Source organism: Bombus pascuorum, chromosome 2 (assembly GCF_905332965.1).
Source record: "Bombus pascuorum chromosome 2, iyBomPasc1.1, whole genome shotgun sequence".
In the NCBI taxonomy this organism is placed as follows: domain Eukaryota; kingdom Metazoa; phylum Arthropoda; class Insecta; order Hymenoptera; family Apidae; genus Bombus; species Bombus pascuorum.
Window position 1 is genome coordinate 7,914,606 of NC_083489.1, and position 20,331 is coordinate 7,934,936.

Consider the following 20,331-nt stretch of genomic DNA (forward strand, 5'->3'; position numbering starts at 1 on the left):
TGCATGAAATTTATAACATGGAAATATCTGCGAAGTTTTCCTTCACGATTTGATTGCCAGTAAATCGCTGCTAGTCAGTAAACGCACGTCGCAAAGTAAAATTTCGTTGAACGTTAGTATCGCAAGCTTTCGCGAAACGGTTTTACGTTACACTTTCCGGGGAAAGATACGATATTTCTTTCGTCACTCGTGTCGATGGAAAATGTCAAATTACGATGAAAATTTTGCGAGCGAATATTTTCTAAAATTACGTGTCGGCGGAAATGAAAATTTAATTAACCCCGATCTGTATGTCTCCTCCATTAAAAGTCTACTATTTCTTTTCTTTTTTTCTTTTTTTTTTTTTATTAAAGCTCCATAACCAAACAGACATAATACTCCGGGCTAAATACAATAAAAAATTGAGAAAAAAATTTAATTTCCTTCGCGAAGCGGAGCACTTCAATTTCCAACGAAGCAAAAATCGAGGATCGGCGTTCGAAAAAATCTTGATCCGTTCCACTTGCGCGGAAGTCGGAACGGCGGAGAGCCGGATTTTCTTCATTTTCTTTCGTAGAAATATCGTAGACTGTAAAGCGGTAACAGCTTTCTTCCTGCGAAGAATTGCGCGTCCCACAAAGCGAGACATGATTTTCTACAGCTGCGAACGTTTAACCCCCCGCCGTTGCAGCGTTGTATTAATACGAAGAAAGGATCGTGAAAATTACTCGACCCTGAGGACTGTCTCGTTAAATTTAACTTCTTTCAAGATTGTCCGCGACAAAAATTCGATAAAGTAAAGCCGGTTGATCGTTTAAGGGAGAAAAGGTGAATTGTGAAACAAAAAAAAAAAAAAGAGAGAGAGAGAAGAAAAGAGGAAATAGAAAAGAAGAATTCGAGCAAAATATTACGAACCGCGCGAAAAATTTCCAGTCCGCGTAACAAAGGGCGAAACTTCGCAAACCACAAAAGAAGATTCTACATTGTTCTACGAGAGCCATTGTAGCGGACGCTGTACAACTCTTTTTTATTTTTTCGCATTTAGCTGGTTTTAAAGGACGCTATTCCTACCGTTACGATCGTGTGACAATTTTACAACCGGACGATACAATTTTCTATCGGTATTTTAATCAAAGTTCGAAGACCCTTCGAACTGTAATAAATTCTTCCACTGATCCACGAATATCGAAGAATATTTAACGAATAACGGAACGACATATCCAACGTTCTTTCCGTAAGGATTAATAAAACTCGTCACGTTCTAGAATACGTTTAACTGGAATTGCAAGAGACTGTCTTGTAAGGTTGTTTGATAGATTGTTCGCGGTAGTGCCGAATTTACGTTCGCACGATACGAAGGGTTCCCGGGTACGATGTTTTATATTTTTTCCCGCCGTTCCACTTGAGAAACGACGTTGTCAAACCCCACCCCTAGACAGGGGCGGTTCAGGAAAATTTTGCTAGGGAATCGGGTTGGCAAGTCGTTGCTTTTTCGAGGGACAAATTTTGCGCCAGGACGGCGGCAGTGCGGCGCGCGGTCGTATACTAAAATAGGATGAAGCACGATAGAAATGAAAAATGAAACGGGATTTCCCGTAAAGAAATATCGTACGCCTCGAAAGAGAACCGTATGAGGTGTTTGTTTCGGAAGGTCGCGGCATTTACTTCGGAAACGGAAACGTTTCGGCGGATATAAAGCAGGATCCCAAAGAAGAATGGGGATAAAATCACGTGTTTCGAGGGAAAGAAAAAAGTACTTCCATGAAGAACTTTCACGCGGAACTTTTACTCACTCAGCATCCTTAGACTTTCTAATTATGGACTTCGCGTTGTTTATGTTTCGAGAAATAATTTTATAATTTTGTGTAAAGCAAAGTGTTCGCGACATTTCATGGACAGGATTTACGTCAGAAATAACAAGAAAAGTCGCAGGTTGTAACATACTTAAGAAGGATTTGATCTCCTGTAAATACAGCGTGTCTGATCATATACGGAATATTCTACTTGTATTTCGTAGATAGCAACTAAAAGCAGAAGTCTTATCGCGTCGAATTTTGTGAAATTACTTCAAAAACAAACATTCTTTCTATCTACATATAACCAACCACCCTCTCTTTGGAAAGAAATATTTTGCAAAAAAAATTGTATCCTTTTATCAGAACAACCTGCGTCGCTATAACCGGACTATTCTACTGGCAATAATTCCACAATGGAGCGCACCAAAAATTCGGAATTCCCAAAACACAAACTAAAAACTATATGCAATCTACTACTTCCAGCTACTATTTCCCACCCTGTAACACTAAATTTAGTCATTTCAAAGATGGAAGTACTCCCTCTAATTAACCATAGTGTCGCGTAAGAGATTCGGTGCGAAACGTCACACGCGTAAAACTTCTTAGCGTCTCGGAGTAAGTTGTAACGGAAAGTTGAAACGGTCGATCGTTGAAGATCGATGACAGGGCGCGTGGTTTTCTCGGTAGTGTGCGGCGGTGTGTACGAGTACACCCGGGTTCTTGGCTGCCTGTTTCCGTCCCAGCGGTATCGACTACGGTTAGAGATAGCACGTTCCTCGTGTTGTGAACTGCGGTTTCGCTGTCAACTGTAGCGAGAACTTTGACGACGTTTCCAATTGTTTGCGGTGCCAGGGTACCGGGGATCGGCAGTGGCGGACGAGGGACGACGGCGGCTTCTAACTTCGCTGCGTGTTTCGAACGTATTTCGAACAGTGCCCGAGGTACGAATCGATATGTACGTACACGGAGATCACCCGTGTCTCACGTGTGTGTATGCATGTGCACACGCGTATTCACGCAAGACAAAGCAAGAGAGGGTTACATGCATACATGTACGCCCTCGTTCATTATATAGTATCAGAACATATTCTGATTTTACGCAAGATGTGATAATTGGTCCAAATTACCAAGGAAGCGATAATCGATCAGCATTTTGCATTCATGCAAGAATTTAATCTTATCATAAAGTTAAGCTTCTTCGCCTAAGATTTTAAACGTGATAATAATTCTCAAAGGTTTCAATAATAACTTCTATTTGAGACTCACTTCATTTTCTAAAAATATTCTAATACTTATGAGTGGAGGTGAGTAAGGTATAATCCGTAACCGAACGAACTTTCCCGTAAATAATACAAGGGTCGGGAAGATTATTTAGGGAATAATGCAGCAGCCGTTGATAAGAATTTTAAGTATTCACCGATTGCTCCGGTTGCAGGTACGCGCGTGGGAATGCGAATAATCGAGCAGTGAATTAATCAGAGTATCATTTGGGAATTGATGCACGGCAAAAGCTTCAGGTTTAAGAGTTTCCAGCCGCTTTGACGCGGTGAGCAAGTTAGACAGCTTAGTGTTGAACACTTAAAGGAGGAGCTATAGAGTTGTGTCTAGTCTGAACTGATCAGAATCGCCCAGGGTAAAATACACAGGCTTCGGGGTTAGGTCCGGGTTAAATCGCACTTAACACCGAAGACTCGAGATTCGGCAAGCTGCTAATTAGTTTGTACAAATCACCTAGTCCTACCGAGGAATCTCTCTTCTGCAAAATCGTCTCTCAAAAGTTCCTATTGACTCTTATATCGTCTGAAATATAATAAGTAGAGTTATTTGAATCAACTGATCTTCAACATCTTAAAATTCAAGCTTGAACATTGAGCAAAATAATCAAACTTGTTGTATATTATGGATGCCACTAGTCTTTAAGTATGCAATCTATTTTCAATTGAAGATCATCTAAAAATTGTTCGTAATCGAATTTGATGAATTACAAGGCAAATTATTTAGCTGCACTCAAATATCTTTTTGATTCAAATAATTCTATCGCACTCTATCGTTCAAACAACGAACGAAGCAAGCAAAGGTGGAAAGATCGACCCACGCCACGATCAATCGACGTGTATCGAGGAAAATACGCGAGAGGCTTCGTGTTTGAGGTTAAAGCGTAAGAGTAGACGCTTTCAATCCCGCGGATACATTCGCCTAAAGGCAGAAATACGCTAAAAGGGTGGGAACCCAGCGGTCCGAGTTCGGTTTCTCCCGCTATTATTTACGAATCGTATTACTGCAATGTGTCGTGGCCTGAAATTCCTGATAATAATGCGGGACCTCCCCTCTCATATCGACGTGTGGAGAAATTTTGGATTATACTCAAGTAGGGAACGAAGATTTATTCAGAAGCCGACCGCGGGATTTCTCGTTTCCCCGAGTGGCCATTTATATTGCAGAAAGAAAACTTTCGAGCACCTTGACTGATGTAATGTTGCTTTGGGAGGCTCACGGCTAGAAATTATTGGATTAAAGTCGATCGATTTGATTGCAGAGAAACATCAGTCTTGTCTTATATTAGAGAACTAAAACATTTTAAGTACGCTCACCATATTTTATTTTGTTTAATTAGTTTAATGCAGATAATAATTTCAGAATAATTTAATCAGACGGAATAATAAACATACAAAAACCTATCATTCTAGTTTGGTCATTCTGCGTGTCGGATATTTCATATTATAACAAGAATTTGGGGAAAGCAAAAATGGCAAAATAAACGATTATAAAGCAATTTAAAACCTTGCGTCCTTTTCACCTGGAATTTACGTTTGATTCGACACAGAGGAGCACACGCGGCGTTCAAGTCGATTAAATTTCGTAGTCAGAATCCTTTCAAACGAGAGCCAGAAACGAACAACCGCGGTGTTCAAGAGCGAGCTTGGAAACGACTAGAGAAGTTGATTTCCAAATCCCAGGCCCGATAACGCAATAACTCCTCGCGTTGTTTGTTTTCGAAGAGAATAACGCGTTCTGGTCCCCTCGCTAGGTCGATAAATTATCGGGCCGTGCTTTCCTTATTTTTCGCATGGGAACAATAGCCGCCGACTCGACGCGAAATTTGAAAGGTTTCAATACATCCCTCGCGGTGAATGCAAAGAGGAAACGCTCCAGTAATGTGCAGAACGGCCTCTTCCGAATGGCTAGAACGCATCGCGAGCAGCCACGTAGCGATAAATAATTTCCCAGGGCCTGTGTGTATCGGTCACAGCCTCTACAGCCTTTTATTATTTTCCTCATCCTTCGTTTGATTTAAGCGCGTTCGAACGCCATCCTATTTCTAAGGCGTAAATTATCGCGCCTTGGCTGACCTATTTGCGGCTGTTGCCTCTCGCTACGTAATATTATTCGCTCGAACGACAATCAGTACGTTACTTTGACCGATATCCGACGATCGAGGAAAACCATGTACTCGATCATCGTGTTGTTGCACGAAGTTGTAATTAAAAACGGGACGATCGAAACTGGTTATTGGTTCCGCGAAACCGATCAGCAGAGATCGATGAGACACGAATGACGTTATCATAATACGACTCATCTTGGAAATAATTCGCGAAAACGGGATGATAACGTGAAAATATTTTCGTCAAGACCTTTATCGAAGTTTATTAAAAATTCAGTGACACGATCGAAGTGATTGGAACGTATAGAGTTTCCCTTCTCTCTGATTTTTCTTTTCCCATGAACTCGACGTGAGGACGTTCGATCAATGCCGGACAAATCCACGGGATAACGAATCTGTCGTTCCTTAATTTTCCAAATATATTGACATTCCATCAACGAGCACTAAGGGAACGATTGCGAAAAGTTTCCAACGAAACGATTGGACTCCGTAGAGGGATCAAAGTCCTGTCCACAGCTCGAGACGCGAGAACAATGGTGTTTGGAATGGAATTCCGGAACAGAAAGTCTCTGTAATTGGAAATCTCTCTCTTTTTCCCTTCTTCTTTCCCATCTTCGTCTTCTTCTTCGGGCGTATAGTTGCTGGGAGACTGGTTGGACCATCGGATCGATAGTTCCTCGATTCCCACGAGGAAATCGCATAGAAAGGCTTTGCCAGCGTAAAAACGGAGAAATCACTGAAACGCGATATTGACGGGCAAAGTGGATAAACAAGGAACAAATCCTGTTTCCTCGAAAATGTTTAACGCTCTCCTGGCAATACTTTTCGTTCGAACAATCGTGTCCCGTTAAACGTCTCGACAAATCCATCTCGACATCGATGCAATCGGTGTGTGCCTATTCCATTTCGCCAACTGAATGAAACAAAACGTCGAAAACAAAAATGCAACGTTTCCATTCCGCGATATATATCGTGAACGACGAAATCGGAGTTAGAGAAAACCTGTGCTTCACAGCAAGACCATAACGCCGCGGTCGATCTCATCAACTTGGCTCCGCTGTTTAGAGTTAACATCTTATCGGCTCGTTAGAAGGGAATTAACAGGACCCTGGACGATGGCTTTGACTGTTAAATCGTCTAATCGGATCGATTCGTCGTTAAGACGAGAGTCTTGAAACGTAGTGAGAAGGAGATCCCAAGGAGAGCTGGGTCAGGGATGAACGACCTCCTGCTGGCCCGGCGGATATCTACATGCCGAAAGATCCTCGAAAGGAAAGTTCGCCGATGGAATTCGTAACGAGCCTTCATGTTGACTCGGCCACACGATCGCCCGTACTCCGTGATTCGACGATTCGCCTCGTTTCGCGTCCCGGTCCTCGCGAACGCTCCTTCCAAGCCGGCAGTAATTAGATTCGCCGACCGAGATCAAAGTATACCGGTATTTCCATCTCTGGAAGAAAGTTGCTCGCGGACTTTTCTCCGCCCGCCTTCAGCCAACTTTTTCGTTTGCGTCTCTTACCAGCACTACCTTTTCTTCTCTCTTTCTATCCTCGTCTCTTCGAATTCGTTGGAATCTGAGAAGGCATCATCGACGGTGGATAAAACCATACGCGTGGCTAGCATTGAAGGTTCGTACTTGATTTTGATGATAAAATTTGATTCGAGAAATAAAAGAACGGTGGTTGAAGTGTCTAAAATATTGAACTATTTTCATAAGTAATAAGATTCTTCTCGGTAGGGATTGCTTGTTGAAAATAAACAGCTATATGGATATTTCCGCAAATTGTTTGTTATTTCTATACCAGCTTTTCTACTCCTCTTTTACAAAACTGCTAAACCGCTTATATAGATGTTTATATATTTACGGAGAGTTCAAAAATACAGAACTTTAAAGGATTGTATACTATGTAAAAACATTAAAACATCCAAACTAAAGTACACGTTATTATATTTCGGAAATAAAACAAATATTTATCTAGCTTTGAAAGTATGAAAACCGAATAAAATAAATTGCTGCTTTCAGAAAAACAGCTACTTATAGAACGACATAACAAAAACGACAAAAGTATATTCTATCAAGAACCTGTACTCGGTACAATCGTGTACAGCAGACGGACTAGCAAACACAATGGGACATCGAAAACTGGTTACTCGAAAAGGAAACAATATCGGATTGGATTAAGCGAAACCCTGTGAACGTCGAAGCGTTACACGAGTCCGCGGGGCGAACGATTAACTGGAAAATCCCGGGGATCCGTCAGCGGGAACATCCGTCACCGGGAAACCAATTACGACGGAGGTAATAGCCGGCTAGGGGGCAGGACACGCGTGGCGTCCTTTTCAGCCAGTTCTCCCCGGCCAACGTTTTCAGCGAAATAAACGTTCGACCGTAGTACGATACGTGCGCAGACATCGTCTGGTGCAGCGCGTTCCAAGCACGAAGGGAGATCCTTGCGTCAGGACGAATTCATAACAGAGTCATAATTGCGGGACGGGGCCCCACAGTATGCATAATCCCGTAGTTAGCAGTTCTGCTTAACGATCCGCGAGAAGCAATCCCGACGTACCTGCCACGCTGCAGGATGAAGGTATCCCAGCCAACCTCTCTCTTATTGCCAACCCTCTCACCCTCTGTCTGTCTCTTCCCTTTTATTTCTATTTCTTTCCCTTTTTGCCCCGTTCTTTTCACCTACCTATTCCCTTCTCGCTACTTTTCGCTAGTTTTTTCTGTTTTCTTATTTTCCTGGTCTTGCTATTCATTATTCTGCTTTTATTCATTTTCTGTTTACTTGTTTTAGCTTTCTAAACAAGCGACGAACGAAATTATCGACAGATGTTCGTTAAAAACTTGTATAAATTTATAAACGAGGTGACTGAAGTTTACACGATATTTTAGAAGAAAATTACTCGGTGGCAATACCTTTTTTTTTTAATCACTGTGTAATTGTATTTAGGATGATTCGAATAGAAATGGTTGCATAGAAATATACTGTACAGCTCCAAATTCTTCCACCTTGGTTTGCGTTCACCTTGTACTGCTCTAGCGTTTTCCCTTCCTTTTGTTCCTGTTTCTCTGTAATTCTCTTCTTCCATCAACCTGTCCCATACCTATTCGCTTCTCTAGGAATACTCTCGCTAAGCTCATCCTCCCTAATACAGAGGCTGAAATTACACATCTGTGCGCTTTCCTGTAGACACGAAGCAACGTGTATGGATGCAGATGTGCACACGCGGATAGGTAAATAAACACATATGAAGGCGGCCGTGCGCGCACGTGTAACTATTCACGTGCGTAAATATATGTGGACGCGTATACACGTTTAATCACTTGTACGTACAATATTACGGGAACGAGGGCGCGTGTGCTCGCGGCGAAACATGCCGGGATCCGATGTAATGATGGAGCGGATTTTCAGATAAATTTATGAAAGACACGATGCATGTGAAATGAATCGCGTGATTAAATATTTGACGGCTACCCGCCAGGTCAACGATGTATTTTACCGTTGAAGAATTTACATCGAATCGAATTCGATCAATTCGACTTGCATTTCACGTCAAACTACATTTTGAAATTCGGAACATGGTAATTTGAGTGACATTTCAAAACGAAACATTTTACAGAGTATTAGAGATAAAAACGAAACGTAAGTAGAATGTGAACTGAACTGGCCAGACCAACGGGTTTAAAGTCTAGTGCAAACGAACAATGCGATACTGTTGCAATTTAGTATTGCACTTGCGTTCCCGTCATCAGGAACACAAAAAAATAACCAATGCTTCTACATATGTATGTATATGTAAGAACACCAAGAGTGATTTTGTAGACGTGGAATCAACGTACGCAGATAATTACGCGCGTGTACACCTGAACGCGTATCTGCTCCCGCCGAAGGGATTTGAAGCGTAAAGAGACAAAAAGCATGAAAAGAGAAGGGATGAAGGGGGTTGCAGGCGGAACGAGAAAGAGGAGAATCCTCGTTAATTACAGTCCTCCGCCATCACCTGCTGCCGCAACCAACGGGGAATAACCGCGAGACGAAGAAGAGAGAAGCGGTATCTGCATGATAATAACGTGTTCGGTCAGTTCCTCGCACAAAGTGACGCAACTTACCGAAGTGACGGGGATGTTGGAAGATTATTCGTGTCTCACATGTTTCGTTCGTTTCCTCGTGATGAACGTTTAGATGAAACGGAGAAGCGTGCTTTTTCGAGAATTATCATTACATATTCAGTATGCCTAAATAAGCAAACGAACGAATAAAGATGGTTCAGAATAGTAAATATTAAGTATTTGATTTTGAATAAATTTTAAAAGAGGGATCGTAGAAAACCAAAAGCGTAGAACGAGTTTCCTTGTTTACATTTTACCATAACTACAAAATCATATCCAATTTCTGAAAACCATCTTTTCACTCGAATATCTCGCACGATAAATAATCGCGATAGCTATATCAAAATCAGATTAAACGAAAATCTTTACCACGAAGCAAGCCGCCTTGTTACATTCTCATTAGGAGATAAGCGTAATTTAAGTTGTACCGCGAAGTGCAAAGAACGGTTGTTCTCTCTATCGATCGAAGAAAACACACAGGTAGGCTGGTTCGATGGTATTAAACATGTATCATCCGGTTTCGCGCACATGGGCCTCGCATTCATCCGGTTTGCGTACACGATTCGAGTACCCCAGAGCCGTCGTACAAGCCGAACAGGCTCCCTTAATTCGGCTTCGTAATTAATTATGCATTGTTATTTACCGCGATAAGGGAGACAGGGAACGCGTCGGGGAATTTATCCCTGGTTGCTCACCGAGATACGTCCGCGATTGTTTCCCGTCCGTTCCCCACCGTCAGACGCCAGGGATAATCGCGTGACTAACGATTAACTGAATCGCGAAGAAAGGGCGCGCGGTGTCGCGTGAAACGCGCAAAATTATCGAGCGACCGCATGGTATCATACAAAGACGGACGCGTTCTGTAACGTTTATTAATGGCCAGCATCGGTACATTTGATAATTGGTAACGCGCGTCACCTTAATTGCAGAAAGCGTGATGAATGTTCGTAAGAACCGAAGGAATACTTTACGCTGCCTGGTCATCGAATTAGAATCGCTAAAAACTTTCCAACATTTTTCATTTTCTTTCTTGTCAAACTGAAAGGCACGAATGTACTCTATAATAGCGAAATGTATTAAGTACTAAAGCGTTATACGCGTCTTAACACTTTGTGTTTTCTTCTATTTGCCTTGATTATGTACTTTCTAACGCGCAATGGTGTGCTGTGTAATTTATGTTTTCATTATGACAATGTTAAATGATCTGGGATGAGTGCACGTGTAATTTGAATGGATTCTAAGCATTTTCAGTGGCAATATAAATCGAATCATTTGTATGACTATTAAATATCTTTTGATGGAAGAAACTCTGTCATTTATGATCGAGCGTCAAAAATGAAATTTTTACATATGTTTCTAATTCGATGACCAGTGATTACGCTCGATCATTATCGCAAGCTCTATCATTCAACCGATGTTACAAATACTACGAAGTGACACGAAAGAGAATAATCTAACGGTATTCGTTTCAAGAATTTTTCTATAATTCTTCATTCGCTAATAACAGCTTGGTAGGTAAATACAGTCGAAAGGAAAGTTAAAACCATCTCTCAAAGAAACTCTCGAGGGAATGTTAATCGAAGTCTGAACGCTCTGTTTCCAGCGCAATACTCGACCCCATCGATCGTTCTGTTCCGGTCAAACTTTTTGCCCCATTAAACCTCTCTCTTCGACTCTAATCGCAAACTAATCGATCGCTTGCAACTGGTAGGTGCCGTGAAAAACGCGGTTAGGAAGGATCACTCACCTGTGTGCGTCCTCTGATGGGCTTTCAGATGCGAGCTCTTGGTGTATACCTTCTTGCAACCCGGAAATTGGCATTTGTGTATCCTGCGCTTCGTATCAGGTGGACTGTGCTCATGGCTCCTCGCGTGGTGCCTGTTAGCCACGGTGCTCGCAGCTGCAGTTGTTCCTGCGTGTGCATGTTGCGTGCCAGCAACTGCGGGATAACCATTCGCTGTGACGGAGATCAGTCTGTAAGAAAAACAGAGCCATATCAGAACCATACTTCTTGCATCTCAAGTTTAAATTGACCATAAAACTGTCTCGAACTTTTTATTCGAGGGTTTTGCGTGCAACCGATCCTGTTTGATGACTCGGTTATTTTAACGGATATTTTCCAGAATTTGTTTGATGTGGCTAGCACCGATAGTGGAATTTGTGAAAATAGAAATTGTTGCGAAGGTATAGTTTCCAGGTCATCGATTTTCAGGATTTACATATTATCGAAGTTCACGTAAATGCTAAAAGGCTGCCTCTTTATTTACTTGCCGCGCGGTTTTACGATGCATCATCAACCAAGACGAGCGCATACATTTCAACGAAATAGAAAAAGTTGGCGAATTCGTATAGAACTGTCGTTAATCATTCGGCCAATCTTCCAAGAAAATTTCGTCGATGTAAAAGTAACTCGAAATTAAAGTTAAACAACTTCGTTGCTCTACAAAACTGAAATGTTCTACCTTCGTTATCCTTAATCATCCTCTTCTATCTACCCTCCTCCATAATTATTATCCTTAATTCAACTACTTCTTAATTCTAAATATCTCTCAAAGTTCTTGGTAAATTGCAAAAATTTTTAGTGAAAAATCAGTTACCTTGCGACACCCTGCGCGTTGCCGGAGGTAACCCTGACGATGGCGCTCCTGCCGCCCGTCCCATGAAGGTTGAGGTTCTGCACATCGAGCATCGAACTCCCGCTCGACGAGTGACTGGAGTTGGAATGACCTTGACCCGAGCCCGGGCTCGACGGTGGTGTCAGGATTTGACCTTCGCTTTCGCAGCCGCTATCCTCTTCCTCCTCGATTTCCTGGTGCCGGGTAACATAATTCATTACGCAACAGGATTACGACAACGGGTGGAGGCCTCTGATTAAAGTGCAAGCAACTGGTTAAAACGGTATCGAACATCGATATCGGTACCGCGGCCTCGCGCGTGAATCGATCAGTGCCAAATGACCCTGTAAACGGATTACACATAGCTGTGCGTACGTAAACGCGTGCCGCATGCACGTGTGCACGAATTACACAGGTTCACATAGCCGGTAGAAAATAGGAAGAATCGTTATTTGTATAACAGCCGGTGTTTGACGGTAATTGAAATTTGACGGGCATTGTGCGCGTGATACGTCGGAACGATACCGCACGAAAAAGGGTGGGGGCGATACAACTGAACCTGTAAACGCAGGTGTTCTTGTCGCGGCATACGCACCAGCTGCGATAATTAATTTCGTTTGATCGTTCCTTTCGTGGCATTCGCGCCGTATTAATCGTCTCGCTCAAAACTCGATGGTCGAAACTCGTTGGCAGATGGAACAGAAGAAAAACAAAAGAAGCGATATATAATGCTGTAGTTACGGTGGGTGCATCTTCTGACGAACTGTCGTTCTGACGAATGAAGCAACTGAGAAATGAGGTAGCCAGTGCCATACAAATCTGTGTATACGAAGATTACAGGCGAAGACATGTCGACCTGATTTCGATGTCGTTCAATAAATGAAAAGGTTAATTTAATGTAATATAGTTAAAATGAGGAACGATCTATTCGATTCAAAGTCTTAGTAATATGTGATTGATTAGTGAAGATAATGAATTATAAGCTTGTCCTTATACGAAAAACTAAAACTGTGACCTTTGACCTATGACCTATCTTTGCATAATTGATTTTTTTAAGGTATTTAATAGAACGTTGAGTCGTCAGAAAACGCATCCATTGTAACTATAGCCTACATACATACAACATGAATTCAAGATAAAAGAACACATCATTGCGAACAGAAAATTCGAAAGATTCGCATGCATATCGGGCTGGGACGCACCTCGTGTTCCTCGTCCTCTTCGAGGTCCTCGCTGGGTTCTTTCTTGAGAATGAAAGCCGTGCACGAAACGGAAGGCGAACTATCCCAGGACAGTGCCGAACACGCCGAACTCGATGACGACATCGACAAGGAATCAAGGTGCCGGTCCAGGAGATCCCTATCGCGGCCGTTGTGGTTGTGATCGCCTGGACTGAACTTTATATCGTCCAGACAGAGCGTTTCCCTGTCTTCCGACGACGTCGTCACCTGTGTCACGCGAACACCGAGGTTAAGAAGAAAGAAACGACTTTGACACGTGGCTCCAGACATACTCGGAGCGAGTGGAACTTGGCGGACGATCCTATGAGGAGGCATTTTATACTCACCTCCATTTTGATTGGCGATTCGAATTGTGCGTTGGTGGTGCCGGTGGACGCTGTCCACGAGATAGGGGGCGCCCTAAAGAGGTTCCAGGGTGCCGTATCTAACTCTGTGGGCAACTTTTTGTACGACTGCAGCTTCGGCTCGTCCTTCAGGTACCTCTCCATCTCGTAGCATGTCTGGAATAATACATCAGGAATTAGTTAATTTGAAATATTCGATAGCTTTGATTAACCTACTATAGTGACACTATATATGGTAACTGTGAAATCAAATCCTCGGCTACCTACATTTCTATATATTTACTTTGTTTACATATGACGATCATTAATTTCTGTGTATGTTTCAAACTAAATTAAAAAATTGTGGTTATTTTCACAATCCTTTTCTTGCATAATGATTATAAGGGCTTAAATTCATTATACGTTGAAGATCACGAATAAGCTTACGCAATGTTGAATAAAAAGAGGGATTATAAAGCTGTTATTATTATTAACAGCCAGACAACAACAGTGAATTTTCCCTAAAATTCGGTGTACAAAGGAACGCAGTTCTAACGAAGGGTGTGACAAACCGCACGGCTCGAAATCGTGGAAGCCGCGATGCGAACTATCTTTCGAGCGTCGTGGACGTATCGGAAGTCTGGCGAAACCTTTCGATCCGATCGCGAAGCAAACACCTGCGGCGATGCGAACTTCTCGAGACAGCGGCAAAATTATCTGCAGCAGCCAAGCGGTCGTGTACGCGAAAACACATCGACGTCTTCATCGTCGTCGAAACAGCTACTCGCGAGTTACCGAACTTCCCTCCCTCCGCCTCCTTTCTCTCTCTCTCTCTCTCTCTCTCTCTCCTTCCCCCGTAGGCTGTGCCAGTTTCCTACAATTCCTCGGAGACGAAGTGCAAAGTTATGCTACTTCGGTCTGCATGAGGAATTGTGCGCGAGCTATGTTCCGCAATGAGATTACGTCGCCGATGACTTGCTTCTGCGCGAATCCTCTGTCCCCTCAGGTCCTGCTTGTCCGGTTACTTTAATGGATCTCTCCCCCTCCCATTTCCGTTTTAATATTTTAATAAATTTCCCAAGAATTCTTGAGGTCGCGATAGATGATTCATGCGACCTCGATGGCGGGAAATTTTAATAGAAACGCTGAAGATCTAATGAAGAATAGACCAAAATAGATGGACTCTATCAACGCTCAAGATGAATGTCCTTTGTATATTAAAGCTCGGTGGTTTTAATAAAAGTTTCGTTGATCTTCAAGGTGAATTTTCATTACAACCGCTGTCAGCGTGGTTGTGTTTTCTCCGCTAGAATTATTCAGCCGCCCTCGAAGTCGAGTGCTCAAGACGATTCCAGGAAGACGCAAGGAAACGGCACCGAGTATTTCGCTGTCGCGAGATTTTCACGCTGCTCTATTACCAAGCGAGGGGTATTAATTATTGGCAACGCGATCTTCCAGCAGCGGTTGAATTATGCGGTCGACACGAAGCGAGACGTTTTACTCTCCTTACTTGCCACAGGCTGCACCGCGATAACTGCTAACCGTTCCCCGTGTACCAGACCGCGTCTTCCTTCGGGCATTCTCTGCCAATTTATTACCGCAGCTAACGGTTAGCACTGACGGCGACGGTTTTGTCCGACGGTTTCACGGATGAAACCACTTATCTCCATCGCCGCCGTGCAATAATTCCTCTTTTCTATAAGCCCACTTTAGGGCTAGCCGATAATGGTAACAAAGACGCGGGAGAACGGGGATTGGAAGCTATTTTATTCCAGCTGCATCGAACCAGGTCCTTCTCTTTCCGGCAATTTACACCGTGAAATTTCCACGAGTTTTGATAACTCGATAGCCAAACTATTAGAGTAATCAATTACTGTCGAATTTCTTAATAATACACAGATTATCACTTTTTTATCTTTTACTTATCTCGAATAATTTTACCAAAGACACGTAGGAATTAATTATTTATTTAGTTATTCGACAGGTAAAAAGAATCTGTAATGTATTAGAACTGTAATGTATTAAGAATACCGGACATGACAAAAATTGACAAAGTGTAATTTTCGTTGTGAGCCCCTCTGACTATTTACGACCACCGATTGACCATTCGAAATGCTTGACACGCGCGGACGAATGAAATTCTCGTTCCTGGTGGCACACGAAAATCAGGAAATTCGATTAATCAGCGAACAACGTCCATTACCGGTTTTTCTTCCTTGCAGCGTGAGCCACAGAGGAAATTCAGAAATTGCAGTCACGATACAAGGGCGGGAAGGTTGGCGCGCTGTAATTATCCACGCTGTACCGACCGATCACTATGATACCGGGGATTTCCCGATCATTGTAACGCTAATTAAAGCGGAGAGACGGCACGCAGGTCGCGGTTGCAACATCGTCGTTGCATTTTGATGGCCAACGGTAATAATCGTTCTATGAATCTGCATGTATATACCGAGAGAGCCGTGACCATAAATTGCTGGAGCGAATTGACGGGCAAGAGGAGGTGAGCTACTCTTGCGCGCGCATGTTGTAAATATAATGAGAAGCTTGCATTGTAAAATTTGACACGCGGAACCGATGAATTACAAATAGTAATCCCGTTACAATTACCGGCCAGCCGACTCTTGATCTCGTTACGTTCGATGGAATTATCGCTATCGAATGACATTCAACGAAATTAGCATCGAATCGACGCTCGTCAATTGCAAGAAACGTCCACGCGGTTAATTGGTTAAAGCAACTCGTTATTATCTCTTAATCTGATGAGAAATATCCAGTATTAATGAAGTTTATTTGCCGTTTATTTGATACCTGTATTAAGATTAAGAATTATAGACAAGATAGAGAAGAGTATGTTCTGATTAATAGCATTTGGTGACTCTCATAACGGTCAATGTGTTGACAGTACGTAAATTGTAGCAGGGTAATAGCACAATTCAATAAAGTTCAGGAAGATTTAAGAAGATGGCTAGTTTGCTCGGAGACTAATCGTCCGGATGGCATTCACGTTGCTTCGGGTTGAAATTAAACCAGATGGAAGTTTGTCAAGTTGACGTGTAGGGATTTTTCGGAAAGCGGGAAAAATGGCGACAGGACGAAGTTACAGGGCTCTGTCTAATATCGTTGCTCCCTTCGGCAAGAAAAATAATCATTCTCAGACTCCTTCATTATTCACGATTAAAGTTCGTCCAGGAAGTTCGCGGAAGCGAGTAACGGCGTTAATATAACTTGGGAAAAGAATTTTATCACCAACTCCGGAACCGTTCCTTCTCCCGTTTACTTGACTCGCCACTAATCGACATTGGGCCATTATAACGCTGTTTCATGCTGATCGAACGAATTCGACCAAAAGTAGATATCAATGAAAATCAATAAAACTTTAAGCAAATATTCAGAACATCTTTTTACGAAAGTTTACTGCATTACAAACCAAACAGGTATGTTTAAAAAGTTTTATTCAACATTATCCACAACGTGACACTTTCACACGTGACGCTGAGCTTTGCAGTCAGACAATGGCCTGAGGCATACGTGACCGTGAAATACGAGAAGGTACACCGGTGTTCACAATAGTCCCCGTCGTAAGCAATTGCAGGACAAAAAGGAATTGAAGAAAGATATCGTTAACTCCATCTGATTCAAAATACTGTATAATAATTCCAGAATATACTGCAAGATCTATAGATTGGTGGATTACACAATCGTTACCATAATGATTTTCCATTGGACAGAAACATAAGCGATCGAATCACGAAATGCTCCATTACGCTTTTACCGATAACAGTGATAACCCCATAAGCCGTCGCCGTTGGATTTACGAGGCATACACCGTTGTGTATTTGCCGGATGAAAACGCGTTCGTTTGATGATTAAACAGCGATCCTCCTGATGTGAATCCAACGCCGAGGTCATTACTATGCATAAGGTAAACGACGTTCGTTTCTCCGCATTGAAAAGACTGCTGATATAATTCATAGGTTCCACGTGCACGCGACGTTAAGTTTCATAGAACTTGCATCAAAGAACTGGATTGTTTCGACTTGAATGTCACATCTGTTGGGATCTACGCGGTACTTCGTATGCAAAATAGACGAGTAATAATTAAAAAAACGACATCTGGTTTTGACATGGAATTATTGCTATTGCATATATTACGCGTTTAGTGTGAAGTCTACGAAATCGCTAATTATGACTATATTTTCATTCAAATGTTCCAGATTCATGCTTCGCTCGTACGTTCGTTGATTTGAAACCAATTTGAACAAATACGCATGATACAATATATGTATTCACAATCGTAAGACGTCCATATTTCCTTCCATAACCTACAGATCCTATAAAACATGTCCAATCGAATGGCGAGAAACATAAATTTATGACAAACCCCTATTACTCTATCCCCTCACGAATATATCCTTTCGCCAAACAACCCATACGAAACTGCTATCGATCGTTGGACGTCTATCAGTAGAAACATCTACGTTTGATCCTCTCTCTAGTATCCCTGGCCTTCATCGATATGATGCTTTTCCAGGAGAGCCGCTCTAATGCGCGCTCGAGAATCGGACGGATTATGGGGGAAAATCAGGGAACTGGAACACACAGGCGAGACGTGGCGCGAGTCGATAATATCCTCGTGTTGTTTTACGTCTCCAAATCTCTCGAATCGGATGCGAACTGATCGTAGTGGGACAAAGCACGTGAAAACAGAGGAACTACGAAAGATGTGTGTGTGGTAACGTATGACTGAAGCGCTATGTAAACGAGTGGTTGTATGTGACGCGATTCTCCGCAGACTTGGTTACCGTTGTAACGAGCCCGATTCCAGGAAGCACAAAACGAACTTCAACTGTGCTCATTCATAACCAGAGGAAAACTTGAAGAGGAATCCGCTTCCTTCGTGCTAATGCTTCGCTTCGCCATCTTCTCCGCGCACTTGTTTCCTGGCTATCCTGCTGGCGGCGAATGTGAGATATTCTCTGGTTCCCACTTCTACGTATGAAAGTACCTTTTCGACGTAAAGATGCGCCTTGTTCGTATTATCCTAGTATCTCAGGAATTTCAGTTTTCGTTATTACATTTATTGTTCCAAATTATAGTCTGGAAAAAGCACGCTTGGATAACAAGCTTTCTGTTATCTTCCTCTCATATAGGGGAAACTAAATCGTTGAGCTAGGCCAAAACATATTGCATGTCACCAGTGTGTTTGTTACCTGAATATACAACCAGGATGTTCATAAGGGCTAATTGTAAGCGTAGATACACATCCCTCGTGGATACCATGTCTCCCAAAATGACAATACAGTTTAGCTTGAGAGTTACGTGTAACTTCGTTCCTCTGAGTCTATCTTACAATAAAAACATTTATCGAAATATACTATAAATATAACTGTCAGAGATCTCCTATTCTATAAACGACAGAAAAGAGCAAAGAATATAATAAACAAAGACATACAGATTACAAAATTTCCCTTCCTAACCTCGAAGCTTTCAATCTATGGTACCATCTGACCGAAAGAGGGGAAAAGAATCAGCTGAGATCAAGGATCCCAAACGACGTACGATTTACGAGAGACTTTGGCGATAACGGTATCAGCGAAGAATCCACGTAACAAAATGGTCAATTCATGTCGAAACACAGGCAGCAACAAACAAGCAAGGAAAAGATAAAAAGAGGGGAAACTAGCGTTGTAACGGAGGGAAAAGAATGATCGTCACCGCGAGCTAGACGAAGAACACGTGGAAAATGACTCGCGTTCCCAGGATCCCGTTATCGAGGCACTCATAGATCGGACTGAACTTTCTCTCCGACGCAATTCAGCCTCTTTTCGATCCTCTTCCTTCTCAAGAACTTGAAATCTCGCGTTACTCAGCCTGCGGTGACGCTTTGACGGTAATGATCAGAGAACCTGGGGGACTTGGCAGTAACAGTAAAATAAACCACTCTCGAGAGGATGCGTCTCAGACGGTGAAAACATTGGAAACGCGGGGCTGAAGAGGCAGAACAGACATTAGAGATCGTGATGGACGAGGAAAGGGGTAAGGAAAATCGGCTTCGGGCTTTGGAAATCGAATAAAGGCAGGACAGAGTTTAACGTTCACGCTGTTGAAATATTTGGACGCGTTCCGGTCTTGAAAGAAGATGATCCACTTTGTCGGATGGATAGAATACGAAAGAAATGCCGTTGGACTTTGATACCACGATAGGATTTGACGGCGACGATTTTCGATTGATCAGATTCGATGTGGAGACCTCAAACTCGTGGGACCGAACTTTAAACTCACCGAGTGCACCGGGGTTAGCGACGGAGCTGGGCTATGGGGGACCTAATACGGCTGATCCTAAGACATGACGGGTCCCCCAAGCTGGCAACTAAGTCATTACGGGTCCCCCCTCCCCCAAGCTGGCAACTAAGACATGACAGGTCCCCCAATCTGAAAACTAAGTCATCACGAGTCCCCCAAGATGGAAACTAAGTCATTTGGCATTTTCTACTCGCCCGCGTTCCGCCGTAATTTCCATATTTCAGTCGGCGTTCCAAGCTATCGCGGATCACTCGCTCGGTCGACGATACTTGTTTCCCGAACTTTGCAGTTGACTGCAACCTTTCGATATTCACCATGTTCGTTAGTATAATTTTTCCCCACTATTAAGCGGTCGACAATCTCTCCACATATGGATAATCTAATACAAACCCCTAACCTGATATTAAATATTAGGACTGTATACCAAGAGTTTCTAATTTGATAGATATAATTTGATAAATTCGAGAAAGATATTTTAAAGTTACAGTTTCAGAATATTCGGAATATTGAGATTCAAAAAGTATGAGTGAGCCTACAGCGTCGCCATGATTCACGAAAAGTGTATACGAATGGTT

General features: G+C 42.5%; 1 protein-coding gene across 3 annotated transcripts in view; it reads right to left on the reverse strand.

Annotated features, from left to right (window-relative positions):
• Nucleotides 1-20,331, reverse strand: part of LOC132904550 (Krueppel-like factor 6) — a 268,819-nt gene that overhangs the window by 10,828 nt on the left and 237,660 nt on the right. For 2 of the 3 annotated variants that reach the window (XM_060955162.1, XM_060955163.1), the window contains exons 2-5: nucleotides 13,454-13,627; nucleotides 13,089-13,334; nucleotides 11,869-12,080; nucleotides 11,019-11,245 (exon numbers count right to left, since the gene is read on the reverse strand). In XM_060955162.1, the coding sequence (XP_060811145.1) occupies nucleotides 11,019-11,245; nucleotides 11,869-12,080; nucleotides 13,089-13,334; nucleotides 13,454-13,627 (859 nt within the window). The remainder of the gene's footprint in view (nucleotides 1-11,018; nucleotides 11,246-11,868; nucleotides 12,081-13,088; nucleotides 13,335-13,453; nucleotides 13,628-20,331) is intronic. The other variant, XM_060955164.1, reaches the window with a different exon arrangement.